At 48.5% G+C, this 16055-nt stretch overlaps 5 protein-coding genes across 5 annotated transcripts; 3 read left to right on the forward strand and 2 right to left on the reverse strand.

The window, feature by feature from the left end:
- Positions 1–74: 74 nt before the first annotated feature.
- Positions 75–818, forward strand: Asppvi_000158 (trypsin-like serine peptidase; the record flags this gene model as incomplete). Its single annotated transcript, XM_043296471.1, has 1 exon — positions 75–818. One exon carries the CDS (start codon positions 75–77, stop codon positions 816–818), a length of 744 nt encoding a protein of 247 aa, XP_043152406.1.
- A 2089-nt stretch (positions 819–2907) lies between these two features.
- Asppvi_000159 (uncharacterized protein) lies at positions 2908–4239 on the reverse strand (the record flags this gene model as incomplete). The annotated part of the gene is made up of 1 exon (XM_043296472.1): positions 2908–4239. One exon carries the CDS (start codon positions 4237–4239, stop codon positions 2908–2910), a length of 1332 nt encoding a protein of 443 aa, XP_043152407.1.
- A 1595-nt stretch (positions 4240–5834) lies between these two features.
- Asppvi_000160 (uncharacterized protein) lies at positions 5835–8226 on the reverse strand (the record flags this gene model as incomplete). Its single annotated transcript, XM_043296473.1, has 6 exons — positions 5835–6666; positions 6743–6910; positions 6957–7552; positions 7613–7704; positions 7755–7954; positions 8009–8226. The coding sequence occupies 6 exons, from the start codon at positions 8224–8226 to the stop codon at positions 5835–5837; spliced, it is 2106 nt and encodes a 701-aa protein (XP_043152408.1).
- A 4071-nt stretch (positions 8227–12297) lies between these two features.
- Asppvi_000161 (uncharacterized protein) lies at positions 12298–13311 on the forward strand (the record flags this gene model as incomplete). The annotated part of the gene is made up of 2 exons (XM_043296474.1): positions 12298–12489; positions 12691–13311. The coding sequence occupies 2 exons, from the start codon at positions 12298–12300 to the stop codon at positions 13309–13311; spliced, it is 813 nt and encodes a 270-aa protein (XP_043152409.1).
- An 828-nt stretch (positions 13312–14139) lies between these two features.
- Positions 14140–15954, forward strand: Asppvi_000162 (ankyrin repeat domain-containing protein; the record flags this gene model as incomplete). Its single annotated transcript, XM_043296475.1, has 2 exons — positions 14140–14354; positions 14412–15954. The coding sequence occupies 2 exons, from the start codon at positions 14140–14142 to the stop codon at positions 15952–15954; spliced, it is 1758 nt and encodes a 585-aa protein (XP_043152410.1).
- Positions 15955–16055: the final 101 nt, after the last annotated feature.

Raw genomic sequence — 16055 nt, forward strand, 5'->3', positions numbered from 1 at the left:
AGTATTGCTCATACCTCGAGTTCCTCTTACCCTTGATCTCGTCATTCCTACTATCCTTGACACTGTCTCTCCAAATGTCGACCTCAGCGATTCTGCTCCTTTCACTCGCGGCCCATGTCCTTGGCCAGGCTACTCATTCCAACGGCATTCCCTCAGTCGGCGTCCTGTTCAGCGGCAACATCCAAGACCATTACTGCACGGCCAGCGTCATTCAAAGTACGCATGGCAATGTGATTCTGACCGCTGGTCATTGCATTAGCGGCACGGGCACAAACCTCCACTTTGCCCCCGGTTACCATGACGGCGAAGCCCCTTATGGGATATACCCCGTCACCGCGGCCTACGTCCACCCCAACTGGAACAAGGACCACGATATTGAGTACGATTTCGCATTTCTGACTCTCGGCGAAGGCAAACATGATGGCAAGTCTGTCAATGTCCAGTCGGTCGTCGGCGGTAACAAATTGATCACCGACGGGGGCTACAAGTATAATGTCGAAGTCGTGGGCTACAATGACAAGGAACAAAAGCCTGTACAGTGTCGCGTGGACACGTATGAGGCTAAGGCTGGCCAGCTAGGTTTCAATTGTGGTCCGTTCAAAGGCGGCACCAGCGGGTCTCCATGGATTGCCAACTATGACTCTCACTCCAAACACGGCAATGTGGTGGGTAACATTGGCGGTTGGCACACAGGAGGGTGTACATCTGGCACCTCGTACTCCTCGCACTACGGCTCTGGTACTCGCTCGGTCTTCGATCGTGCCAATGCAGGTGGTCATGGAGACACGGTTCGGGGCGGAGCATCCAGTGGTTGCTAGGATTAACCCAGTCTTGTAACTGGTCACCATCGGGTAATACTCTGACCACAGGACAATCATTATCAGATTCATGGCTAAGCATGTCGCACCTTCTTGCAACGGAAAGCTCTCAATTTCTAAAAAAGTCTGATTTGTTCGGCGTGTTGTAGTAGCGAGTTAATCAAGCTTTAGTTCCTCTTACTAGAGAATTACATTGACATCAATAATCACTGAACCACCACTACACACAGCATTCTTACCACTGTTCAGTGCATAATTGCAAGCTTTATCTAGGTTTCCTATAGCTGATCTTATGATCTTTCCCTAGATTTATAAAACGTCTTGAAGTATCTAACTAGCGGTAACCTAAAATTCCTTCAATAATAATTGAGGTGCCAATACTCCAAGACTTCAAGACTAGATAGGCATAATCAAAGGGCGGTTGTATACTGCAATCTCAAGGCTCAACAACGCCTGTTTGCAAGCTAGATATGTTCCGAAAATAATGTCAGGGCATGCGTAATTACCGGTTTGGCCGCAGTTGAGAAATGCAGTAGCAATGCAAAAGGATTCTCTATCCACGAGCATCTGCACCTGCAATGATTCCCAGCGTAATGTTCCAACCAGTTAGAAAAGGTTAAACTGGACATGCAGGCCGAGAACCGTCATTTCCTTTGCTATATTCAGTTTTCAGATTCTACTAAATTCGCCGTCAGACAATATACATAAGTGCGTGGGTGTCCTTTGGCTAGCCAGTGGCTGTTCTGCTGTGGACTTCTGGAGAACTCTTCTGAGTTATGGTAGGTTAAAATCACGGTATCAGTATGAACCGAGCAAGACAGTTGCGAATATTTATAATTATTTTGTGTTTATCTGGGATAGACTACTGAGAGAAAGGATTATCATTATGTTGAATTACCGCACGGTAGTGAGCTTCTCGCGAATGGGTTTCGGTATCATACAAGCAGTGGTATGCTTAGAATTATCTACCTTATTCTCAGGAGTGCATAAAATGCTCCTAGGAGCTCAGCTTGCTCTCTGCAGAAGATCTGTTGCCCTGGGAATAATTAGGTCGTTTACTGGCCTGCTGGTCATGGACCACATTTCCTGTAACACCATTCGGCCTTCCTCTGGGTTTTTTTTGGAAGGGTTGGCAAAAAGACTGCCTACAGCAGTACATTTATAACTCAGGGTTCCTGCCCAGTGGTATGAAAAACAACTAATTCACATAGGGCCGGCCTTTTATTTATTCCTTCTGTTCTGACTGTTGCTACTCATACATATGTGAAGATATGATGCCGCGTTTTGCCTCATTATCATACTATTTCAACGGAGTTTCTACGCTGCATTACCTAGATCTTCTCGGAAAATTGGTATCAATCTATAAGGGTCTACGATTTGGGTATAGAGGACAGGGGACCAGGAGGTGGAGCATTCCCTAGGCTGCTCATCGCATAGATGATGGCGGTCTTGTGTTACGAGGGCAAACAAATTGCAGAGACATGGAGAGAAATATAGAATATTTCAGCTTATCGACTTATTTTCTGTGTTTATTTCATCACCAAAGAAAGCAAAATATAAACTCATCGTGGATTTTCAATCTGACAGGGCATGATTCTAGGCCCCGAAAGGTGATCCCACCCATGATGTGAAAACGTTGATGCAAGGAAGGCACTCAAGTCTCTGATACGTAGCAGCAAGGTGGTCATCTTGATCTGACGGACTGATGTGCTGCATGCGCCAGAGACTCTGCCAAGGCAACCTCCCTGGCACCACAACAGACTCTCCATGGCTCTCAGTTATAGTTATGGTTTGCCTTATAGCAACAGGAGTCAAGTAAATAGCATCAAACTATTCTACGACAAAGGAAAKTACAATAATTATGAGACCCAGATCCTCATCATTTCATTCTAAGGCAGTACTCGACACGCGTATCGGATTGGAGAATCGATACTATTAGTCTTGCGGAAGGCATTCTGTAGTGTCAACCAATCCTGGTCTCTGCGGAACCCTCGCATCCGCAGGAGCTTGCGAGCCAACCAAGATGACGGCACTGATTCCAATTACACTGTTCTAAATATCATCTGAGGCGCTAGCACCTGGAGAAAGTTCATCGTCCCTCGACAGGAAGTTGACTCCACCTCGAAGCCACCACCCTTCCGTCCTTGATCGTCGCCAGAAGATGGCGATCGAACCGATCCAACACCGTAATATCATGCAACGGATTTTCATTCAAGACCACCAAATCCGCCGCAAACCCCACCTCCACCCGACCAAGAAAGCCCTCCTGTCGCAGCATTCGCGCAGGCGTCACAGTAGCACACTGCAAGATCTGAAGGGGCGTCTGCACAGTACTCCGGATCGAGAACTCCCTACTCTGCGCAAAGTGGAGCGGGCCCAGGAGATCCGTTCCAAAACACACATCCACGCCGACGTCGCTCGCCAGCTTCAGCGCCTGCAGCCCCTTATGCAGCACCTCCCTGTTCTTCTCCGCAGAGGCCGGGGGCAGGAACCCGCGGAACTCGGGTGAGTCCATCGTCGCGTACGTCACCAGCGTCGGCGTGAGGAAGACGCCCTTCTCCTTCATCAGCCGGGCTGTCTCTTCGTCGAGCAGATTCCCATGCTCGATGCCCTTGACGCCCTCGCGGACGGCCTGCTGGATGGCCTGCGGGGTATACGCGTGCGATGTGACATACGTGCCGATGTTCTCGGCCACCGTGACAATGGCTCGGATCTCCTCGTTCGAGAACTGGAGATGCTGGATCTGATCCGACGGGCTGGCGACACCGCCGCCGCCCATGATCTTCAGAAAGTCGGAGCCTTGTCGGATCTCTTCCCGGGCGTACTTCAGACACTGCTCGACCCCGTCGACGACCCGTCCGATGCCGTTGACATGCCCCGCGCAGCATTCGTTGGGATCGTGCTGGCCGCGCCGATCGCCGTGCCCCCCCGTCTGCGACAGTGCATGACCGGCGATGAAGAGTCGTGGGCCGGGGAAAACGCCGTCCGCAATCGACTCCTTCAGTGCGAGAGACGCCCCGCCGCAATCGCGGACGGTGGTGAAGCCTCGGTCCAGCATGGACTGGCAGACGGTTGGCTGGCGGAGAAGGCTGAGACTGGGACTAAGGTCTTTCATGTCGCGCAGGCTGGCTGATCCGGGCACAGCAGCTATGTGCACATGGCTATCGATGAGGCCAGGGCATAGATAATTGCCCTGGAGGTCGATGCGGATGCCGTTGGCGTCGTCAGTATTGGGTCGTTCGGCGCCGACGGAGGAAATGAGGCCGCCGGAGAGGGTGACGGTGGCATTTTTGGTGATCTCTCCACTGACAGGGTCGACTACGTTGGCGTTCGTGAGGATGTATGTTTTTTGAGGCCCGGCTTGCCATGGTTTAATAATGCGGCCGAGATCTGGGTGGGTGGAAGGTGAAGATGTTGCCATGATGTAGATGCAAGGAATCAAGTAGCAAAGGTGCTTTATGACTTGATGGTGATACGAGTACTAAAGGATCCTTTTCGTTCTCCTTTATAAGTTGAGGGAATCATACTCTCTGCCCTTGTCTCCGTTATACTCCGTTGACATACATGCGGGTACATGTACCCGCATGCAGCATTTAGTGTGCGGGTCCTTGTACCCGCACCAATCCAAAGCCTTCCTCATGCGCACGGTCGCACCCTTATCATCGGGTTATGGAGGTATCTTCAAAAAGCCGGACTCGTTAACAGCTGGAAATTACTGAGATCGGCCAGGATGGTGTCCGTTCCGAAGGATGTTAGACGGGCCAAGATAGTTGGACGGGACTTCTGCTCGGTTACTACGGTCTGGCGCTCGGGGGATGCCATCCAATGCAGATACCTACTGTCTTCAAGGAATCTGGAGTGCGGGGTATGGTGCAATTCTTAGATATAGGAATATCTCGTCAAGGACTGGAAGGATATAAAAGTCGTCAACTTGTCGGTATTACTTTCAGAGTGGAAATGCATCGTTGACAATGCAATCCGCCCTCTACGCTTACGGAAACACTAATATGTCGAAAGAATGCAATGAAGAGAAAGCTCCGCAGGCTGATATTCGCCCAGCTACCGACCTGGAGGACGACAGCGTGTTAAAAGGAAGGTCGACTGTTTTGTTCTGCCGCTGGTAGGCCAGTCCCTCAGAATGACTTGTCCACCACAACGGGATAAAATGCTGACAGCGCTGCGATCAAGATGTGCCTGATATTCTTCTCTCAAAATATTCCATCCCCATCGCTAGGAAGCCCACACATCCTGATACTGCCCCTTTAGACCTCGACAAGCAGAGCCTGAGCTATGCTGGCGTCTTTGGGATAATCGAGGAGCTTGGACTCCACGGTACACAGTTTTCAACAGTGCCAATCTGGATTCAATGCTGTATATCTCGCCCGTCGGGTGCGGCTCAAATCATGTTTCATATGGGCTGGAATCGTCCTATGCCAGATCTGGCCCAACCGCCGATGTGCCATCATCATCGGACTGACCATTGTCCCTCTCACTGGAATCATTCTCCTCTTTGTCCTTCCGCTGTCAGCAGGCTGGGGGATGATTGTTGCGTCTTGGCTGGCATGGCCTGCACTCTGGCCCCTGAGCAAGAACCTTGCCGAACTGACACGTTAAAAAACAGGCCTCGGTCATCTCAAACGTTTTCTCCATCCTCCTCAGTCTCAATGCGTCGAACACACGAGGTAACACAAAGCGGGCAATTGCGAATGCCCTCTTCTTCGTCGGCTACGCCGTCGGCGCTATTTGCGGGCCGCTGCTCTGGGATACCGACTATGCACCCCAATACCGCAATTCGCATGTAGCTGAGACGGCTGGGAGGGATGTGACCGATAAGGTAGACAAGCCGTTCCACTACACCACTTGATTTGATATATAGTATCATTGGCATCGGAATAGGCTTTCTGGCACTGTGTTAACTTATTAGTGGTTCCAATAGTGCACGTTGATCTGCCTAAAATACGGTTTGTGGCATTCTAATGATTCTGTCATCCGTCGTGGTAGTCTAATGTGCTATTTTCACCCAAAAAGCCCGTCGAACCCTAGTATATGTAGGTCGGTCGACGAACACTCTTCTATCAGAGCCCCAATATCTTCGAGAAAGACCCCACCAAACCCTTGGTAATTGGCGAGTTCTCTATCTGGCTCCTGTGAATGTCGGTCGATGGGTGGGGTATCATACCGCGGATGAGTGTTCCCTAGGCATTGTAAGCCTTCATCTCTGGCTTGCAGCTGCTCAAACCGTGAAGTTGAAATAGGCATTTTCGTGCCATCGATACCGCCATGGTCGTCAATATATGACCCTCCTTGATGTAACATGGTTGCCAAAGCTTTGTTAACAGCGGCTTGAAACATGTCCACATGCTTGAGGATACTTCTCGCAAAATCGCTGCCACAGGCCATGAAATGCAGGGCATCCATAGCCCTACTGACTCTAGTGTGGGACGTCAGCCGGGGGTGCAAGATACTCTCCAAGAGAATAATCATCGTGGCCGAGCTGCAGGAGTGGAAATCAGTGTGGGAGAACCGACTGAGGAGTCGGCGATTGCGGAGCAGATCAATGAGGTCGATTATTCGCTCTGCATGTCCGACGCAGAGCCTTGACAGTTCTTCGGCTTCTGGGCTGGTGGAGATGTCTTCTGTGTGGGCTCTCTCCTTGGAAAGCACGCTGCGCACCCTGCTGATGAGACTCCCCCGGCTGATCTGGGTCCAAACCATGCAGTAGTGGAGCTGCAGGTGCGCATTCACTCTTACGGTGGTGGTGTCCAGTGTTGTTAGTTGGGCTGGGAGCTCGTTTTTCCAGGCCAGAAGTTGACTTCGGATTTCTTCTGTGGCATGTTTGTCCAATGGTCTGTGGGCGGTGTTAGTGATATGAAGCCAGCTCTAGGGGCTGCCAATGTTATGGCATAGCGCCATAGAAATCTCACCTAGATTGAGCTGACTTATTCAGTAGTAGAGTCAACTTGGTATACGCCAGGAGTCTCTCGGCTTGCCACGAACCGGGAGGATCTAGATCTGCTTGCCACCTGGGCAGGGCGCAATCGATATCCTTTTCTTGCAACATCTCCGGATACCCGAGAGAGATAGCTATCCGCCTACTACCGTAAGAAAGAGGGACTTGAGAAGCCAGATTGGACATACCGTTCAATACTATAGGTTGTCCAAAATGCGCGGTTCCGGGTCTCCAACACTGGCGGGGGTAGACCGTTGTCGACAGATCTTCGATGTAGACCGAGACAGATGGCGACTCGCAAGGCTAGGCCAAGGTACGTGTAACATATATTGGGGTTGTGGATTGGTAGAGCGTATAGGGCTATCAATAGACAGCTTAGCACCCCCTCCAAAGCTGGACATGTTATGATCCGTGGAATAAGGCGCTGCGCATGTGAGAAGAACCGAGCCCCAGGGATCCCAGTCTGCTCTATATTTGGTTTTTCTGCACCGCTGGAATGATCATCGTGCAGATGAGCGAACTGGCTTCCCAGGGCAAATACGGCTGTCGCAAGGCATATGAATTTGGGATCTGCGACAGATACGGCAAGCCCACTGGCAAATAGTGCGGACAGTTGACTGCAAAATGTAGTCCTATCAAAGTAGTACCAGTTTGCTTCGGCATATGTAAAAAAGGCCGAAATGAGGACTTCAGCCTCTTCATGAGTTGGAAAATCTTTTAATATTTGGGCGATGAGAAAATCGTCATATTCTGTAGATGCTTCAAGAGTAGGGTAAAAGGAGGACTAGAAATAAGGCAGTCAGGGCAGTCAGACCAACGCTAAAAACATTCATTGGGGACGTACGATGTAATCAAAGAAGTCAGGTCTTTCCGTTTGGGAAACTGCCTCAGTAGCCGAAGCCAGGAAATCTCCATGAGCTAGCGCATCATATCTTTCTGAAAAAGCTGTTAGCGTATCGTAGGCAAATGCCTATGTTGGAACATACCCAAAGTTCTTGGGTTACTGCGTGTTGCCGTGGCTATACGCTTTTTCCTTGAGAACTGTTCAGCGCCAGACCCTTGGTTTGAGTCCTTGAAGATTTCCATTAAGACAACGGAATGATTTGGCTTGAGATCAATCTCCGGATGCAGTCGCTTGAACTTTGCCACGGCATCTTCGTGGTTGACGCCATCTCGGGAGGAATGACTGGGGATATTTCGGTTAGTTCGGATTCACAGGACAGTAGCTCTGAAGCCTGACCTAGTTGTGGAGGCGACCGGTGCATCCTCTTTCTCTTCTTCAAAAGTACAGCTTGAATTGATCTTGTTGCAATTCTGGCATCTGTCAGGGGATACCAGCACACATCGTCGCTTGCGTAAGCGACAGGAAGTGCAGGCTTTGACAGTTCGTTTGCGCTGATCTAAGGGAACCCGGGGACGGAACCGTTTTGATGTGGCTTTTGGACCTTGGCTGGACATAGCTGTTGTACTGCATGCTTCCATGAACCATGTTGGATTGTCGCGATGTGACCGAGGTAAGGTCCCCTTTTGCCGCTGAGATGATAAAGCGGCCTCGTCTTCTAACTCGATTGGGGCAAGACCCGCCAAGATCCGATCCGAAGCCCTCGTCCTATTGTCTACACAATTGAGTCACCCATATCTCTGGTAACAAAGCGCTTTCTAGCGGGTCAGCCGCAGGATTTGTGGAAATGGAAGATGAGGGGATTGGATTGCCGTGAGAGAGGATGGTCGGAGTTATCGATGAAGTTCGGTAGGTCACGAGACGGGTGTTGGCCCGAACAACAGCCCGAGGTTGGAAGGAAACACCATGGAGAGAGCGAGAAATAGCTAATTTTACGAGACGGGGCCCGATATAGGCTGGCAGGCAAAAGAGGTTGGTCTAAGGTGTCAGAGGGTCTCCGACAGATAGTTGCAAATACCTTCCGGTAATGCCCAGCATCCAAAGAAGGCGCATAGGTGGATGTAGATAAGTTTCGAAGGGCACTACTATGGCTACGCTGTCTGAGAAGTAGAGGTCTGGTGAAGGAGCTCTTGCATGGTCAACCTGACATCCGTGGCAGTTGCTAAGTTGGTGTCTGAGGCCCTTAATAGTCATGTGATCAACTGACGCCATAATTTATACAACGCGGTATAGCTGCTGCAGCTCAGGGCACAACTGTCGGAGTCTCAGGCATCATGACCCGTGAAGGAGAATTGGTGCAGCTTACGAGATCGAAGATTCCTATTTCTCTCAGTTTTGTTGTTAAAGAATCGTCATTTTGCCGAAAATGGGGTCAATTACCTTCACCAAATGAAGTACAGGCGCGCGCTAAGGCGCAACATGTTGCTGGAGTGTACCAGACCAAAGAGAGATTCATTCGATGGCAGCCTCATATGTGCGACCGCCACCTGTCATTGTCGAAGAGATAGGCTTTTTTGTTCAAGTGGGGAACCTCTATCCAAATATCCGAAGCTCAGTGCCTATATGCCGTCCGTCAATTCCTCAAGGACGTATGTTCCTGTCTCTGAAGTGTATGGTTGGCGCACCGAGGGAAACGAGAAATACATTCACATGGAGTATGTGAACGGAACATCCCTTGAGCAAGTATGGCCAATCATGGGATATGAGGACAAAGCTGGCATGTCTCGCGAACTCAGGACAATCTATCAGCGCCTACGACAGGTCGAACAGGACCCAGAGGTCTCATTTGTAGGTGCGCATATCCCGCTTACCCTTTGATAGCTGATTGCCGTCAGCTAGTCTTTCTTTAGTAGGCAACATTACGAAAGGACCACTTTACGATAGGGCATCTCATGTGAACTATATGCATGAAGCAGGCTCTTCCGCTACAGTTCGCAACTTCCACAACTGGTTGGCATTTCTTGACCGAAGACCGATGTCAGATCTGTTCTCAATTCCAGTGGAACCATTCCGCCATGACCTCCTGGACGACTGTGCAATTCACTCATGGCGATCTCCATCGCAGTAACATCATCGTCGCACCCACATCCCCATACCGTATTCTGCTGTTGTCGACTGGGAGCAATCTGGTTGGCTGCCTGAGTACTGGCAGTCTCACAAGGCGCAATATACCGCTGATAGAACTGAGCCATGGTCCACCGCCTACCTGCCCATGATTCTGGACGAATTTACTAGTAATTGGGATCCATGGGACTACTACACGTCAGCAATGGGATGCTGAGTCTGCTAGTCAGATGTTCCTTGCGGCTTGTCGCCACTGATGGCTAGTCAGGGAAACTTTTATCCACTGTGGGAAAATCGAAGAACCAGTCATCCACTAAGACTCGTTGGCTCGGCCATATCTAGTAGTAAAAGACGGCAGGCGGCGAGATCAGCTAGCTCGGGACCTGGGTGTATACTGTGTGGAGATGGAAGCGGCAGGACTCATGAATAATTTTCCATGTCTGGTCATTCAGGGAATCTGCGACTACGCTGACTCACAATAAGAACATGGGATGGCAAGGATATGCGGCAATCGTGGCGGCGGCTTATGCGAAAGAGCTCCTCATGGTCATTCCGGTCGATGAAGATAACAATACTTCAATAGCACGGAATACTCTGGCAAACTCTGGTGAGATACTTAATGTTCACAGCACGTTTCGACTTTTTTGGAAGAGTTACTAGATTGTCACACGTATATGTAGTTCACTGCTTTGACATCCTATTAGACCTGACAACTGTGCCAGCAATTAAAAATTTCTTGGGAAGACAGGGCGAACTAGATCAACTCTGGGAGAACCTAGCAAAGCCGTCAAGGAAACGGAAAACGAGAATCATCCCAATGTCCTTGGCGACAGCCTGTGGTATGATGAAAATAACATCTTTATCAGATTCATGGCTAAGCATATCGCGCCCTCTTTCTGCAGAAAGCTCTCAGTCTCTAAATAAGTCTGATTTAGTTCAGTATATTATAGTAGTAAGTTAATTAATACTCTAGTTCCTCTTACTAGAAAATTTTATTAGCATTAATAATTACTAAACTACCATTATATATAGTATTCTTACTACTATTCAGTGCATGATTACAATCTCTATTTAGGTTTTATATAGCTATATCTTATAATCTTTCCCTAAATTTATAAAATATCTTAAAGTACCTAACTAGTAGTAACCCAAAATTCCTTAAATAATAAGTAACTAACACTCTAAGACTTAAGTAGGTATAATTAAAGGGTAGTTATATACTATAAGCTTAAGGGCTTTAATAATACCTCAGTGCAAGCTAGATATTTCCTAAAATAATGTTAGGGAATGCTTAATTACTAATTTAACTATAGTTAAGAAATATAGTAGTAATATAGAAGAATTCTCTATCCTTAAGTCTTTACACCTGCAAGGATTCCCAGTGTAAATAGTCTAAATAGTTAGAAAAGGTTAAACCAGACATGCAGTCCCAGAAGCGTCATTTCCTTTGTAATATTCAGTTTTCAGATTTTACTAGATTCCCCGTCAGACAATACATAAGTGCGTGGGTGTCCTTTGGCTAGCGAGTGGCTGTTTCATAGGCTAAAATCACGGTATCAGTATGAACCGAGCAAGAAAGTTGTGAATATTTATAATTATTTTGGCCTTTCTGAGATAGACTACTGACAGAAGGGATTATCCCTATGCTGAATTACCACACAGTAGTGAGCTTCTCGCGAATGGGTTTACAGGCACTCCAGAGGCGTTGAGATTGGAACATTCAATGCGAGCTTGCTGTCGGACTTGATGAAAACGCAGTCCTCAAAATGGCCGCTCATCAGCCAGGGATACATTAGCGACGTGATATCCATCATCCATACCTTTGTGGTTCGAGCCCTCGAAATTGCGTGTCCTGATTCTGAAGTCCGCATCAAGCTTTTATCGCGATTGATGGATGCCCCTATTTAGAAGTACAATAAAGCTATTTACCGTGCTAATTTCCTTCTTCACATCGAATGTACCGGCACACTGAAGACCCTGAACCACTATCTCAACGAAACCTGCAGTAAAAGCTCGTAACCCCTTCATTTATGATAACTACTCTACAACATATATATGAATAGCTGTTGGAAGTGCACTGCTCTCCAATTAGCGGCAAAAGTCTTCGATGACTGCAGCACAGGGATGAAGTATTTGGTACCTTTTTGGATGATTTTAGATAAAATAGCTCGGAAAGATAGTCTGACTTCCCGGGGCTGAGTGTTTAGTTAGGCATTCTTAAAAAAATGCAAGACCTTGAGTTTCAGCCTTGCGCGCGGGGTCATACTCTGAAATCAGTCTGGCCAATACCGACATCAAACTTACCGATAAGAGGGGTTTGGTTCGTGCCACGTTGCACCAGGGTTGCCCAGCTGCACAATACTCTGCGTCTGCTACAAGTGCGTGAGAGGACTGTGTGAAGGCTGCAGCCACGCCCAGGGTGAAGCTTAGCGGATAAATTAGCAACATATATGTCGCCATTCTCTGTAGACTCTCCTGCTGCCAGCCACCTCCTTGCCCAAGATTCCGTAATTTCTGGTGGTGCCTGGTTCCTGCAAGTGTCCTCACCAGAAGTCGCAAGCACCATGGCTTCTATATTGCCGCAGTTCGACAATTCCGAATACGCTGTTGGATGGATCGCTGCCCTACCCCATGAAAGGGCGGCTGCTGAGGTAATACTAGACCAGGAGCATGCACCACCGCAGCACAAACATATAAATGACGACAATATCTACACGCTAGGCTCCATAAGTGGTCCAAATGGCGTGCACAATCTGGTTATTGCCAGCCTTCTGTATGGTTGATATAGGACAACGCCTGCTGCCACAGTTGCCACACAGATGCTCTCCAGCTTCACTGCCATCAAATTCAGATTAATGGTCGGGATTGGTGGTGCTATACCCAGCGCTAATAATAATATATAACTGGGCGACATTGTGGTTAGCAAACCCGAAGGCACTTTTGGAGGTGTTAGATAGTATAACTGTGGGAAAGCCACAGCGCATGGCTTTGAAGAGCGTGGTGCATTAAACTCCCCGCCACGGGTTCTACTTAATGCTATGGGCGCACTTCAAGCAAAACATGAAAAGGGAGGGAGCACCATACCTGTAATATTGGAGGCCATGTACAAGGATTATCCGTTAATGGCAAAACCGCGACAGGGGCCGGGTTACAACTACCAAGGGACAAATTGTGATCGGCTATTCCAACCGCAATATGAGCATGCAGCCACTAAGAAGGATTGTAGTGATTGCGATTCTGAGAATGAGGTGGTACGCCCCGAGAGACCTGACCAGGACCCCTATATCCACTACGGCACGATTGCATCAGGCAATCAGGTCATCAAGGATGCGCGAAAACGGGATCAGATGTCGAAAAACTGTCTTTGTTTTGAAACAGAAGCTGCCGGCTTGTTGAATGACTTCCCATGTCTCGTCATTCGCGGCATCTGCGACTACTGTGATACCCATAAGAACGATCAGTGGCAGAAGTACGCGGCAGCTACAGCAGCCGCGTACACGAAGGAGCTTCTGCAGATTACGGACGCTGCAGATATCAAAAGCACGCCGGAGGTGCGAGAGGTTATACATAAGTGTTAGCCATGACCCTTCATTTTACGTTATCGTCCATCACAAAGCTTTTTGCCTAGGTAGCTGGAGACACTTGGTTGCTGGTGAACTACCAAGCTAAATGTTGTACTTTTCGGTTATCACTACCAATGGTCCTTTATTCATCAGTTTGCGAAACCCTCCCTGACTGATTCAGAGATATAGTGCAGGGAATCGAATCGATCGCAAAAGAAATTGTCATGAGCCAAAAAAAACAACATTTAGATCAAAAGCAGCAAGATATCTTCAAATGGATGTCTTCACTCAACCCGTCGGCTCGACACGTCGAGAATCAAAAAAAAAGGGTTGACGGCACGGGTATATGGCTGCATAAGGACCCCAGATTCCTTGATTGGTCCTCGAATACAGGCCACTGTCAAACACTGTGCTGCTACGGACCTCCAGGCGCAGGAAAAACCATCATCACGTATGTATGACGGTTCTTGCCTCTTACCAGATACGCTGACAGTCTAGAATAGGTCAAGTGTGATTGACGAATTGGAAAAACTCACGACTGAGAAAATAGGGCTGGCATATATTTACTGCGATTATCGTGATCAGAAAGGACAAACAACAGAAAATATCCTTGGATCAATTCTGGAGCAACTATTACGCATTCTACCAGAAATCCCTGAGACTGTTTGGAATCTATATGGAGAAAGGCTCCGTCAAGGGAAACCACTGGGCTTGACTGATGCAGTTGATCTCCTCCGAATAGCCTGGGCGCAATTCACCAAGGTGTATGTTTGCCTAGATGCACTTGATGAACTCCGAGGCCATCAAAACCTTTTACAGCACTTGCACGACAGGCCTTCCTCCATGAAGATATTCATTACTGGCCGGCCCCATGTTCAGGAAACTGTCCAGCAATACTTCAAAGAGGCGCAGAGTATTTTTACTGAAGCCCGGGAAAGCGATATTCAACTATTTATTGAACATGCAATTGGTGGACCTGATGATATTGAACCTGATGCAATGGATCACAAGCTCAGAAAAGACATTCTAAGGAAAGTTGTTGGCTCAGCTAAGGGAATGTTAGTAACTGGTGCGATGCCTTGCAGTACTTTGGTGCTAATATAACAATATACTAGATTTCTACTACCTACTTTGCAACTCCGCTCTATCCTACAAGCTACAACCATACGGGATCGCGAGGAAGCTTTGAAAACATTGCCATCAGACCTTGGTGAGGCATTTGCTGGAACAATGACTAGAATTCAGCAGCAGCCCAAGGCATTGTCTGAAAAGGCAGGAAAGATTATTGCATGGGTCTATTTAGCTGAACGGCTACTCACCGTTGATGAGCTATTACTTTCACTTGCAATCAGAGATGGCGATACTTTCCTTGATCAGAGGGGAATACCCATTAAAAGGACACTGCTAGACTGCTGCTATGGTTTGACAGTGATCGACCAAGAGACATCCACCATCCGTTTAGTCCATTACTCGCTTCAGGAATACCTTGATCGGCAACACCAGATATTTGGCCTCACTAAAGGGCAATGGCACAGCAGTATTGCACGTACATGCCTTACCTTTCTCAAGTTTCCATTCACAACAATTCAAGATGCGCCGGAACAAAGCAGCAGTGCAATCACGTATTTGTCCTATGCTGCTACAAAATGGGGCCACCACCTTCGAAAAAGCGGACAACCTGGCGTGTCAGATGTGTCTATGGAGCTCGCTATAGAGTACCTCTACAGCAGCTTTGAGAAGAGTTGCGAAAGCTTTGACTTACTGTATGAAGTCATGTACGAAGATCACTACAATGGAGTGCTACCGGATGAGGTTTTCCCTGCACATATAGTAGCTTTCTTTGGTATTCCAGAACTCATGTCTTACTTGTTTGAGACTGGGAAGGTGGATGTGAACTCTGAGGAACTTTGGAATCGGACTCCACTGTCATTGGCTGCAGAGTGTGGGCATGAGGATGTGGTGAAGCTGCTGCTTAACACTGGCCAGGTAGATGTGGACTCTAAGGGCTTGAACTATCGAACTCCACTGTCACGGGCAGCAGAGTGTGGGCATGAGGATGTGGTGAAGCTGCTGCTTAACACTGGCCAGGTAGATGTGGACTCTAAGGNCTATCGAACTCCACTGTCACGGGCAGCAGAGTGTGGGCATGAGGATGTGGTGAAGCTGCTGCTTAACACTGGCCAGGTAGATGTGGACTCTAAGGACTTGGAAGATCGAACTCCACTGTCATTGGCAGCAGAGTGTGGGCATGAGGCTGTGGTGAAGCTGCTGCTTAACACTGGCCAGGTTGATGTGGACTCCAAGGACTTAGAAGATCGAACTCCACTGTCACGCGCAGCACAGTGTGGACATGAGGCGGTGGTGAGGCTGCTGCTTGAGACTGAGATGGTGGATGTGGACTCTAAGGATAATCAGGGTCAGACTCCGCTATCATTGGCCGCAATGTATGGGAATGAGGCGGTGGTGAAGCTGCTGCTTGAGACTGGGAAGGTGGATGTGAACTCTAAGGACTCTGATCACTGGACTCCATTGTCATTGGCATCAATGTTTGGGAGAAAGGCGGTGGTGAAGCTGCTGCTTGAGACTGGGAAGGTGGAAAGGGCACACAGCGTCAGACTTCGCTGTCATTGCCAGCAAGGAATGGACATGAGGCGGTAGACAAGGTCGCGGTTCCCAATTCTAACCACGCCATGCCCTCCCCGTTCGTCATGATTCGTCAAACGGGTAAAGAAAGCATGGGCAATGAAAGGACGAAAGAA

This window comes from Aspergillus pseudoviridinutans, assembly GCF_018340605.1.
Source record: "Aspergillus pseudoviridinutans IFM 55266 DNA, scaffold_1, whole genome shotgun sequence".
Taxonomy (NCBI): Eukaryota; Fungi; Ascomycota; class Eurotiomycetes; order Eurotiales; family Aspergillaceae; genus Aspergillus; species Aspergillus pseudoviridinutans.